Source organism: Aethalodelphis obliquidens, unplaced genomic scaffold, assembly GCF_003676395.1.
Source record: "Aethalodelphis obliquidens isolate GAN/ISIS:26980383/991018 unplaced genomic scaffold, ASM367639v1 scaffold2, whole genome shotgun sequence".
NCBI lineage: Eukaryota > Metazoa > Chordata > Mammalia > Artiodactyla > Delphinidae > Aethalodelphis > Aethalodelphis obliquidens.
Genome location: NW_020837946.1, coordinates 8,905,981 through 8,924,407, shown reverse-complemented (window position 1 = coordinate 8,924,407; position 18,427 = coordinate 8,905,981). Strand labels below are relative to the sequence as shown.

Below are 18,427 nucleotides of genomic sequence, written 5' to 3'. Positions count from 1 at the left end.
CCCAAAGTGAGGGAGGGAGAGAGGGATCCACACGTGTGCAGGACCTGGTACCACTGAGACCCTGCCCACTGGAAGAGATGCCCTCATCAGTGTCCTGGGATCTGTCTTAACCACTGAGATATGACGCTCACTTCTTTGGGGGAAAGAAAGAAGTGGAGGGAAGGTAGAAACCTTCCCCCTCATTTTCAAATATGCTTTGCTTTTGTGCTCACTCAGGTGATCACTTCTCATTCTTCGTGGAATGATGGCTCAGTATCTGAGTGAAAAACCTGTGCACAGACACAACTTCAGGGCCAAGGGTCACCCTCTCAGCTGGGGTCACCTGCCTTTTCATTTCTAGGTTATCTGGGTTCCAACCTCCATCTCCATCCAAAGGGAAGCCTTTGCCCCTCAGCATTCCCATGACTGCTTCCCAGGTTTCTCCTCTTCACCCCTGGCTGCAGTTGTGAAGCAACCCCATAGTCGGGGCACCTTGGACCCTTGCACCTAAGATGTAACACTTGTCACCAACTTGGCTCCAGCCTCTGGCCCCAGGGCCTTGGAGGTTTTTCTCCTATCTCTGGCTGATTTCCAGGAATACTAAGAACATTCTCTCCACTTTATAAAGCTGAGCATTTGGGCTCTCTCCTGGTCCGTGTCCATACGCTACGACCTAAATGCATCGGTCCAGGCTCTCCCACAGCCCGGAGAAAAGATTTGAAGTCTCTGTCTTTCCCTCTCCCCACCATGGTCATCTCGGAGAGGGGAAGGGGCACAGATGGAGTTTACCCCGACCATGTACTAAGCTCTGAACCGCTCTGAGAAGGCAGGAGACTGGCGACAGTTGGGGTCATGCGGAAGTTGTTGCTGTCTTTGCACAAACAGGTGGACCCCTGAGGGCTGGCCCTGCTCCTCCCCTGGCCCTCCAGGCCCCGACTGTCATTCCTTGTCTTTCATCCCTGGGATCACATGTCAGGATGGCTGGAAGCACAGTGGAGTTACGAGAAGAGGGAGGGCATCTGCACAGCACAGCTCACTGATAAATACTTTCACTTCCCTTTTCCCTGCTTGGGCGGAGTCATCTCTGGGTGAGTCCCAAGAGCAGACTTCCTGCTCAGGGCTCAGGGCTCAGGGCTCCAGCAGCCTCCCGGGACCGGACCGAGGCTGGGGAGCCTGGAGGGGTCGGAGGCCAAGCTCAGGCCCAGGCCAGGCTGGGCGGGAAGATGGCTGGTGGGGGCAGCGAGCTCAGCAGCAGGTCAGTCTTTCTCCCCCTTCCTCCCACCTTTCGCTCTGGCCTCGCTGCTGCTTCAGTGCTGTCCTTTGGACTCTGCACTAAACCTCTGCTTTACGCCTGGTGTAGGGGAACAGTCACCTGCAGTGTAATGAAGGGCAGGAATGTATAATGAGGAAGGGATTTTAAACTGCCGCAGGGCGCCTGCTGGTTGAGTCCTGCAGCCACAACACAGGTGACTACTTGTTTTGCAGCTACTGCTCAGCCGGCAGGCCTGTCTGAAGGCAGCAGTCCTTCCTGAGGCTTTGCAGCGAGGATTTATTTCCTTGTGGCCCCAGGTCACTCTCGTTCCCCTCAGGTCAGTTCTACCTTCACACAGGTCATTTCGAAGAAGGTAGTTTCGAAAATAAAAAATTCAGGAGAAACCCCTGATTTATTCTCAAACCCTGGGTGGTGCTGTCGGTCTCGTATCTGTCCTGTGGACGGGACCACTATTCCCAGTTCTAGCTGGGGGCCTGGGTTCTTCCTCCAGAGATCCCGAGCAAAGAAATTAAAGGGAAGAGAAATACCTCAAACTGCAAAGAGCTAGCACAGGCTGAGTAATTTTATGTTTGGTTTCGTTTTCTGTTCTGGAATAGGTTACACCTCTACAAGAAAAAGAGTAGAAATCCTATCTTTTTCTCTAGTAATGGGTCAGAAATACCACTACTTAATATTTTAAATTTTTTGATTTTTTTAATACAAAAGAAATACATTATGCATTCTTGCTCATAAAATTTCAAATGATACAGAAGTATATAGAGGGAAAAAGTCCTGTTCACCACTCACCCACTTGCAGCTTCCAATACCAGTCCTGTTAGAGTCGCAGGCATAACCTTCCAGATCCTTTTCTTTGCATTTACATATATAACTCATTTTCTTAAATACAAAATTTGAATCCTGTTTTTTTAAAAAACGGATTCATATTGTGAATGCCATTTTGCATTTTCACTGACTTTAATAGCCATAGGCTCTTCTCATTCTTTTTAGCAGCTATATATTGGGTTGGCCAAAAAGTTCCGTAAGAGGTTACGGAAAAATCCGAACAAACTTGTTGGCCAACCCAATACTATCCCGTAGAATGGATACACCATCGTTTTTATTGTTTGTTTATTTAATTGAAATATAGTTGATTTGCAATATGGTGTTAGTTTCAGGTGTAGAGCAAAATGATTCAGTTATATATATATATATATATACACATACACACACATATATACATATAAAAATATATATTCTTTTTCAGATTCTTTTCCCATATAGGTTTTACAAAATATTGAGTATAGTTCCCTGTGCTATACAGTAGGTCCTTGTTGTTTGTCTACTTTGTATACTAGTGTGTATATGTTACTCCAAAATTCCTAATTTATCCCTCTCCCCATGTTTCCCCTTTGGTAACCATAAGTTTGTTTCCTATGTCTGTGAGTCTGTTTCTGTTTTGTAAATAAGTTCATTTGTATCATATTTAGATTCCACAAATAAGTGATATCATATGAGATTTGTCTTTCTCTGTCTGACTTACTTCACCTCTAGGTCCCTCCATGTTGCTGCAAATGGCATTATTTCATTCTTTTTTATGGCTGAGTAATATTCCATTGTATAAATATACCAATCTTCTTTCTCTGTTCATCTGTTGATGGACATTTAGGTTGCTTCCACATCTTGGCTATTGTAAATAGTGCTGCTATGAACATTGGGGTGCGTGTATCTTTTCCAAGTATGGTTTTCTCCAGATATATGCCCAGGAGGGATTGCTGGATCATATAGTAGCTCTATTTTTAGTTTTTTAAGGAATCTCCGTACTATTCTCCATAGTAGCTGTACCAATTTACATTCCCACCAGCAGTGTAGGAGGGTTCTCTTTTCTCCACACTGTCTCCAGCATTTATTATTTATAGACTTTTTGATGATGGCCATTCTGACTTACACCATCGTTTTTTTTTGTTTGTTTTGTTTTTTTATTTTTGGCTGCATTGGGTCTTTGTTGTGGAGTGCAGGCTTATTGCAGTGGCTTCTCTTGTTGCGGAGCATGGGCTCTAGGCGTGTGGGCTTCAGTAGTTGCAGCATGTAGGCTTCAGTAGTTGTGACTCATGGGATCTAGAGCGCAGGCTCACTAGCTGTGGCACACAGGCTTAGTTGCTCCGCAGCATGTGGGATCTTCCCAGACCAGGGCTTAAACCCACATCCCTTGCATTGGTAGGCGGGTTCCTAACCACTGCGCCACCAGGGAAGCCCCCTACACCATGGTTTTTAAAGCATCCCTCCTCCCCACCCTATTGACAGACATTTAGATCATTTTCAATTGTTCACTTTTACGAAGAAGCAGTGATAACAATGATGATGTATTTCTTTATATTTTTGTACATATAAAAGTGTTTGTCTTGTGTCAATAACCAAAAAAGTGGAATTGCTGAGGCAAAGGGTACTAATGTTTAATTGTTTATGGATTCTGCAAACGGCCTTTCTAAGTAGCTGAACCAATGTATTCACCTACAAGATTTAGGTGAGCCATCTCCCCACACCCAAACTTTGCAGAGGTGGTGGATCAAGAGTTGCATCTTGTTAACTTTACCCTCCTGATTAATTGAGAGGTTGAACAGTTTTTTTGTCTATTGGCCTCTTCTATGAAGTGCTGGTTGATTTATTGCCAGTGTTAGTGAGTTGAGGTGATTGTTCTTTCTTTAACTGTAAGGGAGAATTTGCTAAAATTCTGAAACTTATAAATATACTTTCCTTGCCCTTTCACTTTGTTGTGGTGACTTTATCTTATTAAAGCTTAAACTTTAAAGTATAGCCTTATTATTGTATTGATTTTATAAAATAGATGTACCCTTGTTATTATGAATAAATAAAGTGATGCAGAGTGTTATTGATAAATTCTGTGTGCACAGTCTTTAAATATAGCCCTTGTGTTTTTAAGGTGATAGATTCAATTCTACCTTTACTTCAGGGTAAGTTTCTCCTCTAGTATCACCAAAACGATTTTCTATTTCAATTTTGGGGCAAAATTATTCTTCCACTGGAGCAACTTCAGCCTTCACAGCTTTTATCTGTCCCTAATCTTTCATCTCTTTAGCTTTTTACTTTCTGCTTGTGATGGTTGTCTCAAACTTTTCTTCATGACAATTATTTAATTTTTAGTAGTTTTTGGTTTCTTGGGTTTTTTTTTAAGTTGATTTGTTTATTTGGGGGGATCTTAATTTGTTTCTACAGCTCTTCCAACTCCACTTGAAGTCACATATTGTTATTTTATCACCCTATCTTCATGTTCTTGCTTTATTATTTAGGTTTTTGTGTGATGTTCAGTGCTTTGGGGATGTTTTCTTCATCCTCTGGGTTATCCTTCCAGATTGATTCTATTTGCAGTTTGGTTTCAAGTGTTGCTTTACTTTCTTGTTCATATGCCTGCCCTGGTTTTACAGCCCATTTCGTTCCAGCATGACCTGGGCAGCTCTCCCACCACCCACAGCCTTACGCTGAGTGAATGTTTTTGTGTTTTTCCCCCCACATTTCCTGTCTTATCTGAGACCATATTACTTCCCGTCTGATCTACGGTTAAAGCTTCTACTTTAATTCTTATGAATTTTTGTCTGAGAGTCCTTTAATCTGTTAAACCATCCCTTTCCCCACTGATCTGTAGTGCTCCCTTTCCCATTAGCCAAGGGGCCATATGTGCAGGGTCTGTTTCTGTGCACTCTCTTCTCTGCCATTGACCTATGACAGCCTCTCCTTATGTGTTTCCACACCGTCATGGCGACAACAACTTCACGTGAACTCTTGAAGAGTAAATCTTCCCATGTTCTTTTCTTCTTCCAAAGTGTCTTGGCCCTTTGCATCTCCAAATCAGCTTGTCAAAATCTTGTCGAGATTTTGGTTAGGATTGCGTTGACTCTATAGGTCAATCTGAAGAGAATTGACATCTTTACAATCTTGTCTTCCATCTCATTAATATGGTATATATATATTAATTTAAAAATATTTTCTAATAAAATTTAAACTTTTCTGTCTAGAAGTCTTATACTTCTGCTAGATTTATTCATAGATACTTGAGATCTTTGTGCTATGATATCTATATAATTTAAAAATCAACTTTCTAGCTGCTTGTTACTAAGATATAAAAATAAATTGAAACTGCCAAACTTTAAAAAATTCTAATAAATTGTATGGAGATATATATTTTGTATAGAGATATAAATTTATATAATGTATACATAATGACTATTTTGTTACTTTCAATCTAATTCTTATACTTCCTACTTCTTTTTCTTGCCTTACTGTGTGGGCTAGGACTTTGTACATGGCGAGTATAAGTAGTGATAGTAATCATCTCTATCTTGATTCCAGTCCCAAAGGGAAGTCCTTTACCATTATACAATTATGAATGATGTTTGCTATAGACTTTCTTTCTTAATAAAAAGACTTACACAGATTAACGAAGTTTTGTATTTGGCATCTGATACTTTCAATATATGAGGTGTTTGTGACCCTGTTTTCTGTTGTTTCTGCCAGTTCTCACTCACAGATTTCTTTTTTTAAATAAACTTTTTATTTTGGAATAAGGTTATATTTACAGAAAAGTTGCAAAGATAGTACAGCAGTCTCTAATACTGTACACCTAGTTTCATTTCCTGTGTTGTTATCCTCTTACATTATTGTGGTACATTTGTTGAAACTAATAAAACCCAATATTAGTAGGTTACTGCTAACTAAAGCCCAGACTTTTTTCAGTTTCCCCAGTTTTTCCACCAATGTCCGTTTTCTTTTGTAGGATTGAATCCAGTATACCACATTGCATTGAGCCATCCCATCAGCTCTTCTCTTCTGGTCTGTGACAGTTTCTCAGTCTTTCCTTGTCTTTCACAACCTTGACAGTTTGAAGAGTACTGATCAGGCATTTTGTAGAATCTTTCAATTTTGGTTTGTCTTGATGTCCTTCTCATGATTATAATGGGGTTATAGGTTTTATGAAAGAAAACCACAGAGGTGAAATGCCCTTCTCATCACCTCGTATCAGGGGATATGTCAACCTGACTTATCTCCAGGAATGCTGGCCTTGATCATTTGGTTTAGGTAGTGTTTGCCAGGCTTTTCCACTATAAAGTTACTATTTTTTTCCTTTCCACACTCTATTCACAAAGATTATTTTGCTTATATGGCTGGTTATCTTTGACTATGTACTAGCATCATATTTAGAAAAATTATTTATGGGTAAAATCTGGGACCACAGTGAAGGTACTAGGCTTTGGAAAGGATTTCTGTTTGCTACAACCAGGTGCCTCGGGACGCACCAATTTGGGAACTGTTTAGCACATGTTCAGGGGCTGAGAGAACCTGGGGGAACCCAGGTGATTTAACTGGGAATACAATTCAGTAAATTCAGAGATGTCCCTCCACTTATTCTCACCATGAATATGTCAAGGTCAGGGTCTGGACTCCCATTGGACTCTCCACCCTGTGTGGACTCTAGACTTTATTTCTGTCTCTCTCACTCCTTAAGGCTGTCAAACCTGAGGTCCTGATTCTCTGGGGTCAGCAGATGCCCTCAAATCAAAAGTGTCTCTGTGCTTTGCTTACCTCTCTGGTTTCTCCTTCCCCTTTACTTTTGCCTGGCAAATCCTTATGGTGGTTTCATCTCTTCTATGATTAATAACATGTTTAAATGCTTTTTCCAACTCAAGTTTTTTTCAACAGAACTCTGTACTGCTTGTGGGAGTTGGGAGAGATTGAGATGTTTTGAATCCTGACCTACCACACCGGAAACTTATGGTCGTTGACTAAGTGATTGATTGATTGATTAACTGCCATTTTTCAAAGTTTATGGCTTGAGGTTTGATTGTGGCTCTTGAAGTTTTCTCTGACTGCTTCTAGGATTTTCTCTTAGCATTTAAACTGTAGTGAGTCTAGATTTGTTTGTTTTTTTATTGTTTTTGTTTTGCATTTAACCTGTTGGTGTTTTCACAGTTGCTTGAATTTGTGAGTTGATGCCTTTTATCTGTTTTGGAAAATCCTTAGCCGTTAACTCTTCAAATATTTCTTCTGCCCTCCCCCCAGCTTCCTCCTCTCTCAAGGGCTCAAAAGCAGATTATACTAGACCTTTTGACTGTCTCTCACATATTCCTTTCATGCTTTTCTGCATTTTTCCATTTTTTAAATGTCTGTACTTTAGTTGGTTGTCTTTTATTGAGGTATCTATCTTCTAGTTGGCCAATCGACAAGTGTTGTCTTTTTAATCCAATCTTCTGCTAAATACTACCAACAAGTTTCATTTTTAAAATTGTATTTTTAGATCTAAATATTCCATTTCATTATTTTTTGTAGATTCCAATTCTCTGGTAGAATTATCTGACTTTCTATTTTCTCCATCATTTCATCCATTTTCTTGACCATGTTAATCACAGATTTTATGTGCTAAGTCCAATCTCTGGATCATCTGTGCACTTGCTTCCATCATCTTTTTTTTTCTTGGTTTGGTCTTATAGTCCTATCTTTTGACATGCCTATTAATTTTTGATTGAATGCCAGACATTGTGTATGCAAGACATGGAGCCCCCAAATATTCTCTTCCACATAAGAGTGATTCCCCTTTCCTCTGCTAAGCAAGTAAAACAATGAGGCAGACTACATTACACATTCAGGGCATGAAATGACTCAAGATTAGTATGCATTTTTTGATAAGATTTAATATACCTCTGGTTTGCCCTGATCACAGATGAGGACATCCAGGGCTTTCAACTGAGAGAGAGCAATCAAGTTTTCTCTGCTTTTCAAAGCTTTTGTCATATTTTCACCCTCTTTCTTCATGCAGCTTTAGAAATGAAAAAAGTTCTTGAGAAAACCAACCAAGTTTTTAATTTCCTTGAAGTCTCTAACTTTGCACTCCAACTCCAAATGACCATCAGAAGTTCTGCTAGTTTCTTTGTCCTCCAGTTACAGCCCTTTGCCTGTGCCAAGTCCAGATTCTTAGCTTCTAGCTATGTTCAGAATTTACAAGTGCTCTCATGGGACAAAAAGGCTACAGATTCCAAAGCCACATCATCACTCCCTTCAGAGCTTTCAACTCTCTCCCTTTATGTTCTCTGGACCTCATCATGATTGTCTTTGCCTTTTCTGCATGGTGAGCCTTCAGGTAATTCTGCTTTGCTTTTCAGAGACTTTTTACATTTTTATTCCAGCCTCCTGGCCTTAAAAACTTTACCAAATATCTTGGGAAGAAGAATGGGTTGTGTGTTGAGGCCCCTCAAGTCTCCAGCCCTGTGTGACTGTCACAAGCTCTCTGTGTTCCCTGCTAAGAGTAACACTCTTTGGTCTTGGCCAAGCCCAAATTCTCAGCCTCTGTTCCCAGAATCAGCAAATACCAGCCACCACCCTGAAAAATAACAATTATAGCTTCTCAGCTCCCAAAGGTCTCCAGTCTCTAGAACCTTAGTCTCTGCAGACTCTGTTGCTTCTGTAGCTCTCTAGTCCCTTTAAAATCATTTTCTGGTATTCTACCCAGCTCTTCTAATTGTTCTATACTGGACTTCTGGCCTGCCTCAAACTGTTCGATCCTACCCTCTGATGAATTTTTGTTTACATTATTTTATGTGGATACTAACCAAGGGTTAACCTATAGTCTAGTTTCATTTTCCCATTTTATTCAAAAATCACATACAATTTTAAAATTTTTTTTATTATTTTTAATTGAAGTAGAGTTGATTTACAATATTACATGAGTTTTAGGTGTACAACACAGGGATTCGATTTTTTATAGATTGTACTCCATTTAAAGTTATTACAAAATAATGGATATATTTCCATGTGCTATACAATATATGTCTGTTGCTTATTTATTTTATACATAGTAGTTTGTGTCTCTTAATCTCATATGCCTATCTTGCCCCTCCCCACTTCCCTCTCCTCACTGGTAACCACCACTAGCTTGTTCTCTGTATCTGTAAATCTGTTGCTGTTTTGTTATATACATTCATTTGTTTTATATTTTAGATTCCATATATAAGTGATAACACAGAGTATTTGTCTTTTTCTATCTGACTTGTCTCACTAAGCACAATACTCTAGGTCCATTCACATTATTGCAAATAGCAAAATTTTATTTTTTTAATGGCTGAGTAACATTCCAGTGTGTGTGTGTGTGTGTGTGTGTGTGTGTGTGTGTGCATCATGCCTTATTTATACATTCGTCTGTTGATGGGCACTTAAGTTGCTTCCATATCTTGGCAATTTAAATAATGCTGCGATTAACATTGGGGTACATGTATCCATATCCGTTTTTATACTCAAGTTCACCAATGTTATCCTCCTTATGCTTTTTTTAAAATGCCTTTTATATACTCAGAATTCTAACCATATTCTCCTATATATTATACGAATACTTTATTCATTCATTCACAAATATTTCCCGATACCATGTTTTCAGAACTTAATGAGATGCTGGAATATCATGGTGAGCAAAGCAGACGAAGTCCCCGCCCTAATGGAAATGACATTCCAGTGAGAGACAAATAGTAAACAAATGAACAAATAAATGTATAATTTAATGACAGAAAGTGGTAAGAGTATAAAGAAAAAAGCATATGGGGTACATGGATAGAGTGTAATGGGAGTGCAATTTTAGACAGGATGTCCTGGGAGGGCTTTCTGAGAGGTTAGTATTTGATGAGAGTCATGAATGTATTGAGGAAAAGCACCATGCCAATTCCTGAAGAAATGTTCTAAGTAGAGGAAACAGCCAATGAAAAGTCAGGCATAGAAACATGCTTGGAATGTCTGAAGAAGGCTTGGAGGTTAAGGTGCCAAAGGGCAGTGATCTAGAAGAGGAGTAGTAGAAAATGAGGTTGGAAGGTCATGTTTCTCATGGGTCATGGTCAAGACTTTATATTTTATTCAAAATAGAGTGGGGAGTCATTGGAGGGTTTTCAATAGAGTGAAGTAATCTGATTCCAGTTTTTAAAAGATCTCTTTTCCTTATGTTTGATGTTTGGAGAACAGCTGCAATATGACATGAGTGGTAACAAGAAGACTAGTTGGTAGCTATGACAGTAGCCAGGCAAGAGATGATGGTGGTTGGGACCAGGTTGGTGCAATGAATATAAAGAAAAAGGGTGGGATACTGGATATATTTCTATGGTAAAGCCAAGAACAGTCAAAGATGGATCAGACATTAAGTATGAGAGGAAGAGAAGTGTTGTAGAAGACTGGAAATGTTTTAGCCAAAGAAATTAAAGGAGAGCGTTGTCATTTGCCTAGATGGCAACATTGTGTAGTGATTAAAGGGCCTGGACTCTGGTCCAAAGCCTCACTCTGTTCTTCAATAATTATGTGGCCTTGGGGATATTGCTTAACATCTCTGTACCTCTGTTTCTTCATCTGTAAAATGGGATAATAAGAGCATATACCTCATAGGTGCTGTTATATGTATTTACTAAATCCTATATATGGAAAAATTAGAAAATAAGCAGGTTTCAAGAGGTGACTCAGATCAGTGATCAGTTGCTGCCTGCTAATTGTAAAAAGCCTACCTGTGTCATCAAAGTGAAGATGGTTGAATATAAATCTGGAGTCCAGGGGAGAGATATGAGGTAGAGATGCACATTTGGGAATTGTCCATGTGTGGCTGGTATCCAGAGCCATGGGAATAGATATGATTACACAGGGAAGGAGTGCAGATAGAAAAGAGGTAAGAGAACTGTTCTTGAGTAGTTGAATACATGCAAAAGAGTAGGAATAGCCAAGGAGATAGTTGGAAAGCCATAAAGGCATGGCTCTCAGGAGCCAAATGAAGAAAGCATTTCCAGAAGGGAGAAGTTTATCAATGTCCATGAGGTTGAGGGATAAAGTAAGAGGAGGACTGAGAATTGGCCTTTGGGTTTGGCAGTGTGGAGGTCAGGGAAAACATAAACCCAAAATATTATGTATAGGGTATTGGTAGGGGTAAAACTTGAATGTGTGCAAGACAGACTGAGGTGGAAAAGTGGAGACAGTTAATATGGACAATTTCAAACAAGAAACACAACAGGAGAGGTAATCTGAGTGTAGGGATATTTTTAAATGGGTAATATTGAAGCATGCTGTATGTTGATAGTAATAGTCCAATAGAGAAGGAAAAGTTGTTGAGGCAGAAGTGAGAAAGAATGATTCTGTATTGATTGTGCCTGAGTCAGGGAGAGGTAATGGAAAACAGTGCCCAAGTGGGGGGATTGTCCTTAGGCTGAAGAGAGGCAGTCTGTGCACTGTAACAGGAGGGAAGGCCAATGGGTGCCCATGTAGGTAGGCTGATGTATTCCATGGTGAGAGGATGCAGTTACATTCTTCTGTTTTGCATCTACATTCTCAGTTGAGAGGGAGAGAAAGTGTTGGAAGAGTTTGAGGATAGAAAACCTGTAAAACAGTCATTCAGGGAAGGAAAAAGTGAAATGAGTAGCATGATGTACGATTACTCAACAGCACCGAGAATCCATTTCAGCTTAATGATTATAAACTTAAAGGGAGAGCACTTAGCATGCTTGTTTTTTTTTTCTCCAGATAGCTTGGGTGCTGATGAGTGGAAGAGGGGCTAATCTGATTTTATCCAGGGTTATCGATATATTAGATAAATTCACTGGAGGGAGATGTGAACGAGGAAGTTAAAGGTGAATTTAAGAGGCAGATTTTAATAGCAGTCCTAGAACTTGACTGCATGATGGGGAGCTTTGAACTTACTGATCCCCTTCCCAGTTGTATTTGGATATTAGAATGTTTTAAAACTCCTTAGTAGATTCTAATGTATAGCCAAGGTTAAGAACACTGGAATATAACAGTATATCATGAATTTAGGTGGGTAAGAAAAGTGAAGACATAGAAGCAATTTTGAAAAATTTTTAAAAAATGTAGCAGAATTGGGAACCTGAGAGTAGGGGATCACAGATTCATTGGAGTGCAGGTGTTAGAAGACATGACCTGCAATAGATGAGGCAGTGGTCATATTTGAGTCTGAGATTTTGGAGCATGCATAAATTGGAGAAATGATGAAGTCTAAAGTATGGCCATGGAAGAAAGTTGCAGAAATCAAGTGGAAGACAAGATTATTAGAGATAAGAAGGTCAGCAAGTTGAAAGATCAGGATATTTAATGGAATCTCTGTGAAAATGGAAATAAGCATGAATTTTGTAAGGACTCCTGGTAAGGTATTTGCAAAAATTTTCTTCAAATAAGGGACAGTGGCCAATAGAATGGCAGATAGAAAGGAAAGAAAAAAGGAAAGATAAAATGTTTTATAGTTTGCTTAGTTGTTTTTTTGGTTGGTTTATATTTCTTTCTTAATTCCACGGGAGATTTGTTTTTGCAAATGGAATGAGCTACAGAACTACCATTTTTTTCCTTCAAAAAAGGACCATTTATGCAATAACATTAACTTAGTAGTTTAACTACTGATTTGAAAGAACATTTTAAACATATACTAGATTACCTTTTATATATAGGTGATCCTTGTTCTGATCCATGATTCTACTTTTTTATTCCTCTTTCAACACTGAAATATTTTAGTTACTATGGCTTTATAGGTAAAACTCTTTATCATTCCTATTTTCAAAATATTCATAGATATTCTTGAGTTCTTTCTCTTCTAGATAAATGTTGGGACCAATTGTTAATGTTCTGTAGTATAACCCATCTTTCTGGGATTCAGTCAATAGACATTGAATGAATATATAGATTTAAATTAAATTTTAAATTAAAATTTAAAAATTAAATTAAAATTTAAAAAATTCTGAATGGTCCCAACTAGAAAGATGGCATGTCTCTTTATTTATTCAAGTACATATTCAAGTTCTACAGTAAAGTTATTGTTTTTTAATGATCCCTATGGTAAGCTCATTGGGTAAATTTAGTGCTAGGCATTTTACAATTATATTTATAAATGGGAACTCATTTTTCTTTTACATTTTCTAAATTTTTATTGCTGGCATAGGGGAAAACTATTGGTTTGAGTTTGTTGATCTTATGGATATAAATCTTACTAAGTGGACTTCTCCTAATATTGTCTTGTATTTTTCCGCAGAAATCTTTGATTTCCTTTATCAATGTTTTATAGTCTCAGCATATAAGTCTTTCACTTCCTTGGTCAGGTTTATTCCTAAGTTTTGGGGGGGTTTTGATGCAATTTTAAAAGTGACTGCTTTTTTTTTTAACTTTCCCTTTCTGATATTTCATTGTCAGTGTAAAGAAATGCAACAGATTTATTGCCTTTAGCTCAGTTTTCATCTCAGCAATTGAGTTGTCTAAATTTGATTGGCTCCTCTTTATAATTTCTAGTTCTGTATTACAGTGATCTGCAATTTCTATCAATAGTGTTTCTTAATTCCTTCAGCAATTTTATTACCTCCTTTTTCAATTCAGGGTCTGACAGACTGGAGAGATCTGTTTCATTGTTTGTTCTTTCAGGAGATTTCTCTTGTTCTTTTAATTGCCTTAGTGTGAGGGTTGGTTTTATTCATTGTTCTGGGTACTCCAGGGCCCTTTCAAATGGAAACCTACTTATTTTAAGTCACACAATTTTGCTTGTAATAGTTCTTCAGTTATTTCCTCCCTTCTGCTTTCTCCTATCTTTTGGAATTCATGTTAGTTGGATATTAGGTCTCCTAGGTTTATCCTCTACAAGCTTCCTGCTTTTCAGGGTCTTGGGGCAGTTCTTTATATTTTTTTTCTTTTGAATCTACCATCTGTAAAATGTTCTCAGCTCATTCATTCATTCTAGTGATTTTTAAATCTCTGCCATCATATTTTTAATTTCCAAAACCTCTTTTTAAAACTTTCTTTTTTTATACATCTTTTTTGAAAAATGAATCCAATACTGTTTTTCTACTACTGAAGACAATAGTTTTTTTTTTTTAATTCCATTTATTACAAGGTTTTTTTGAGAGTTAGTTACTTTCCATCTCTTTCCCTACTATTTGTTTCTTCTCAAGGATTCCATCAGGTGTCCATTTACATTTAAGAATGAGAGATGAAAACTTGATTAGGGCTCTGTGTAAAGGATGCCTCTAGTTGACTGGTGAGTTTCACTGTGCCAGTTTTGACTTTCACCACTCAATCTGTCTTCTGAAGTAATGGTGCCTCTGATTCCTGACCCCATTCACAATTCAGAAGCCTAAATTGGCTTTCCTCTTTCCAGTTTCCCCTTGTGTGAGTAACTATATTTTTTAAAGATTTATTGAAGTATAATTGATATACAAAAAATTGCACATATCTAATGTATAAAATTTGATGAGTTTGGACATGATACCATCACCACAACCAAGGTACAAAACATATTTATCACCTCCAAACCCCTTTTTGTATTTGTTAACTATAGGTACTGTGTTTTATAGTAGATCTCTAGAACTTATTCATCTTGCATAACTGAAACTTTATACCCATTGAAAAACAATTACCCATTTCCCACCCCCAGCACTGGTAACCACCATTCAATTCTCTACTTCTATGAGTTTGACTATTTTAGATACCTTATGTAAGTGGAATCATGCAGTATTTATCCTTCTGTGACTGCTTTATTTAACTTAGCATAATGAACCTCTAGGTTCATCCATGTTGTCCTAAATGGCAGGATTTCTTTCTTTTTTAAAGAAACAATCCTACTTACCATCGCATCAAAAAGAATAAAATACCTAGGAATAAATCTACCAAGGAGACAAAAGACTTGTACTCTGAAAGCTATGAGAAGCTGATGAAAGAAATCAAAGATGACATAAACTGGAAAGATATACCACGTTATTGGACTGCAAGAATCAATATTGTCAAAATGACTGTACTACCCAAGGTAGTCTATAGAGTCAATGCAATCCTTATCAAATTACCAATGGAATTTTTCACGGAACTAGAATAAAAATTTTTAAATTTGTATGGAGACACAAAAGACCCTGAATAGAAAGCAATCTTGAGAAAGAAAAATAGAGCTGGAGGAATCAGGCTCCCTGACTTCAGACTATACTACAAAGCTACAGTCATCAAAACAGTATGGTACTGGCACAAAAACAGAAATATAGATCAATGGAACAGGATAGAAAGCCCATAAACCTATGCACCCATGGTCACCTAATCTATGACAAAGGAGGCAAGAATACACAATGGAGAAAAGACAGCCTCTTCAATAAGTGGTTCTGGGAAAACTGGACAGCTACATGTAAAAGAATGAAATTAGAACACTCCCTAACACCATACACAAAAATTAACTCAAAATGGATTAAAGACCTAAATGTGAGGTAGGATACTATAAAACTCTTAGAGGAAAACAGGCTGAACACTCTTTGACATAAATCACAGCAACATCTTTTCTGACCCGCCTCCTAGAGTAATGAAAATTAAAACAAAAATAAACAAATGGGACCTAATTAAACTTCAAAGCTTTTGCACAGCAAAAGAAACCATAAACAAGATGAAAAGACAACCCGTAGAATGGGAGAAAATTTTTGCAAATGAAGCAACTGACAAAGAATTTATCTCCAAAATATACAAACAATTCATACAACTCAATATCAAAACATAAACAACCCAATCAAAAAATGGGTGGAAGATCTAAACAGACATTTCTCCAAAGAAGATATACATATGGCCAAAAAGCACATAAATAGATGCTCAACATCAAAATTATTAGAGAAATGCAAATCAAAACTACAATGAGATATCACCTCACACCAGTCAGAAGGGCCATCATCAAAAACTCTACAAGCAATAAATGCTGGAGAAGGTGTGGAGAAAAGGGAACTCTTTTGCACTGTTGGCAGGAATGTAAATTGGTACAGCCACTAGGGAGAACAGTACAGAGGTTCCTTTAAAAACTAAAAATAGGGCTTCCCTGGTGGCGCAGTGGTTGAGAATCTGCCTACCAATGCAGGGGACACGGGTTCGAGCCCTGGTCTGGGAAAATCCCACATGCCACGGAGCAACTGGGCCCGTGAGCCACAATTACTGAGCCTGCGCATCTGGAGCCTGTGCTCCACAACAAGAGAGGCCACAATAGTGAGAGGCCCGCGCACAGCGATGAAGAGTGGCCCCCACTTGCCACAACTAGAGAAAGCCCTCGCACAGAAACGAAGACCCAACACAACCATAAATAAATAAAATTAAAAAAAAAAAAAAAAAACTAAAAATAGAACTACCATATGACCCAGCAATCCCACTCCTGGGCCTATATCTGGAGAAAACAATACTCTGTAATGACCTATATGGGAAAAGAATCTTAAAAAGAGTGGATATATGTATATGTATAACTGATTCACTTTGCTGCACAGCAGAAACTAACAACATTGTAAATCAATTATACTCCAATAAAAATTAGTTAAAAAAAAGAAAGTAGGGCTTCCCTGGTGGCGCAGTGGTTGAGAGTCTGCCTGCCGATGCAGGGGACACGGGTTTGTGTCCCGGTCTGGGAAGATCCCACATGCCGCGGAGCGGCTGGGCCCGTGAGCCATGGTGGCTGAGCCTGTGCGTCCGGAGCCTGTGCTCCACAACAGGAGAGGCCACAACAGTCAGAAGCACGCATACCGCAAAAAAAAAAAAAAAAAAAAGAAAGTAGGTAGAGGAAGATTTAATAGAATTAATGTAAAAAAAAATACAGACATTAAAAAACAATGTAGAAAAATTTTTCAACACATATAACAAAGGCTTAATATATCTGATACACACAGACCGCAGCCCACTGATAAAATATGACAAACTCCAAAGAAAATAGACTTGAACAGAAAGCTTAGAGAAGAGAAAATAAAAATGTGCAATAAACATATGAATACATACAAATTAAATGGTAGTGAGAAACCATTTCTCACCCCTTAGATTGGCAAACATAACTTCGTAAATGACACTGCAGTGTGGGAGAAGATTCAGAGAAACAGACATTTATTGCTGGGTTGAGCATGAATTGCTAGAGCCTTTTCAGGAAAGATCTGGCAATATCTACTAAATTTTAAGATACACTACAGCTTAACCCAGCAGTCAGTCCTACTTTTGGAACCTATCCTGTGAAAATAAAAACACCAATATGCATATACAAAAGCTCCAGAACTTTCAGTGACTCCCTATTTCCCCCAAAGTAAAAGCCAAGTCCTTAAGAGTGTTCAGAGGACCTGAAACGATCCAGCCCTTCTCTCCTCTCCTCTACCTCACTTCTCTCTGGCCACACTACTCTGCTGTTTCTTGACTACACTAGGCATACTACAGCTCTAGGAACATGGTGCTGGCTCTCACTTCTGTGTGATATATTCTTTGTCCAGATACCTATTACTGAACTAACTTTCCATCTTCTTAAAATCCTTGCTCCAGGTCACCTTCTCAATGAGGACTGTTTTGACCAACCTACTCAAAATCACAGCCACAGCCCCCCACCCAACCTGCATACTCCCAACCTCCTAATCTGGCTCTATTTTTATTGTCTATGTCCTTATCACTCCCTAACATACTAAATTAATTACTTATTTATTTTATTTAGTGTTTATTGTCTTAATCATTGACTGTCTTCTCCCAAAATGCATATGCCATAGCATAGGAAATTTGTCTATTTTGTCCCTTGATTTTTCTTGAGTACTTGATGCACACAAAGCACAAATAAATTGGTTAGATGCCCGTAAGTACAAATGTCTTTATTGAAGCGTTGTTTTTTGATAGCAAAATAGAACAATGACTACATAACACTGACCTCTAAATCTGAAAAAAATCTGATTGTCCATTGAGCTGAATGGTTGAGTAAATTATGGTAAATACATATTGCTAGAGTATTACATACCTATTTATTTCTAATAATTTGGATAGAAGGGCATAGTTTTATTAATGAATAAAAACAAGTTCAGATTAATATATCATGACCCAGGACTTCCCTGGTGGCACAGTGGTTAAGAATCCACCTGCCAATGCAGAGGACACGGGTTCGATCCCTGGTCTGGGAAGATCCCACATGCCGGGGAGAAGCTAAGCCCGTGTGCCACTACTATCGAGCCTGTACTCTAGAGCACACGAGCCACAACTACTGAGCCCACATGCTGCAACTACTGAGCCCATGTGCTGCTACTACTGAAGCCTGTGCACCTAGAGCCTGTGCTCCACAGCAAGAGAAGCCACCACAATGAGAAGCCTGCACACCACAATGAAGAATAGCCCCCACTCGCCACAACTAGAGAAAGCCTGCGCGCAGCAATGAAGACCCAATGTAGCCAA

At 38.6% G+C, this 18,427-nt stretch overlaps 1 protein-coding gene across 5 annotated transcripts in view; it reads left to right on the top strand.

Moving 5' to 3' along the window:
• Positions 1–1,088: 1,088 nt before the first annotated feature.
• Positions 1,089–18,427, top strand: part of SP100 (SP100 nuclear body protein) — an 85,189-nt gene continuing 67,850 nt past the window's right edge. For 2 of the 5 annotated variants that reach the window (XM_027118839.1, XM_027118829.1), the window contains exon 1: positions 1,090–1,234. In XM_027118839.1, coding sequence (XP_026974640.1) covers positions 1,203–1,234 — 32 coding nt within the window. In that variant the 5' untranslated portion in view covers positions 1,090–1,202. Of the gene's footprint in view, positions 1,235–18,427 lie in introns of all 5 variants that reach the window. The other 3 variants (XM_027118844.1, XM_027118857.1, XM_027118849.1) reach the window with 3 other exon arrangements.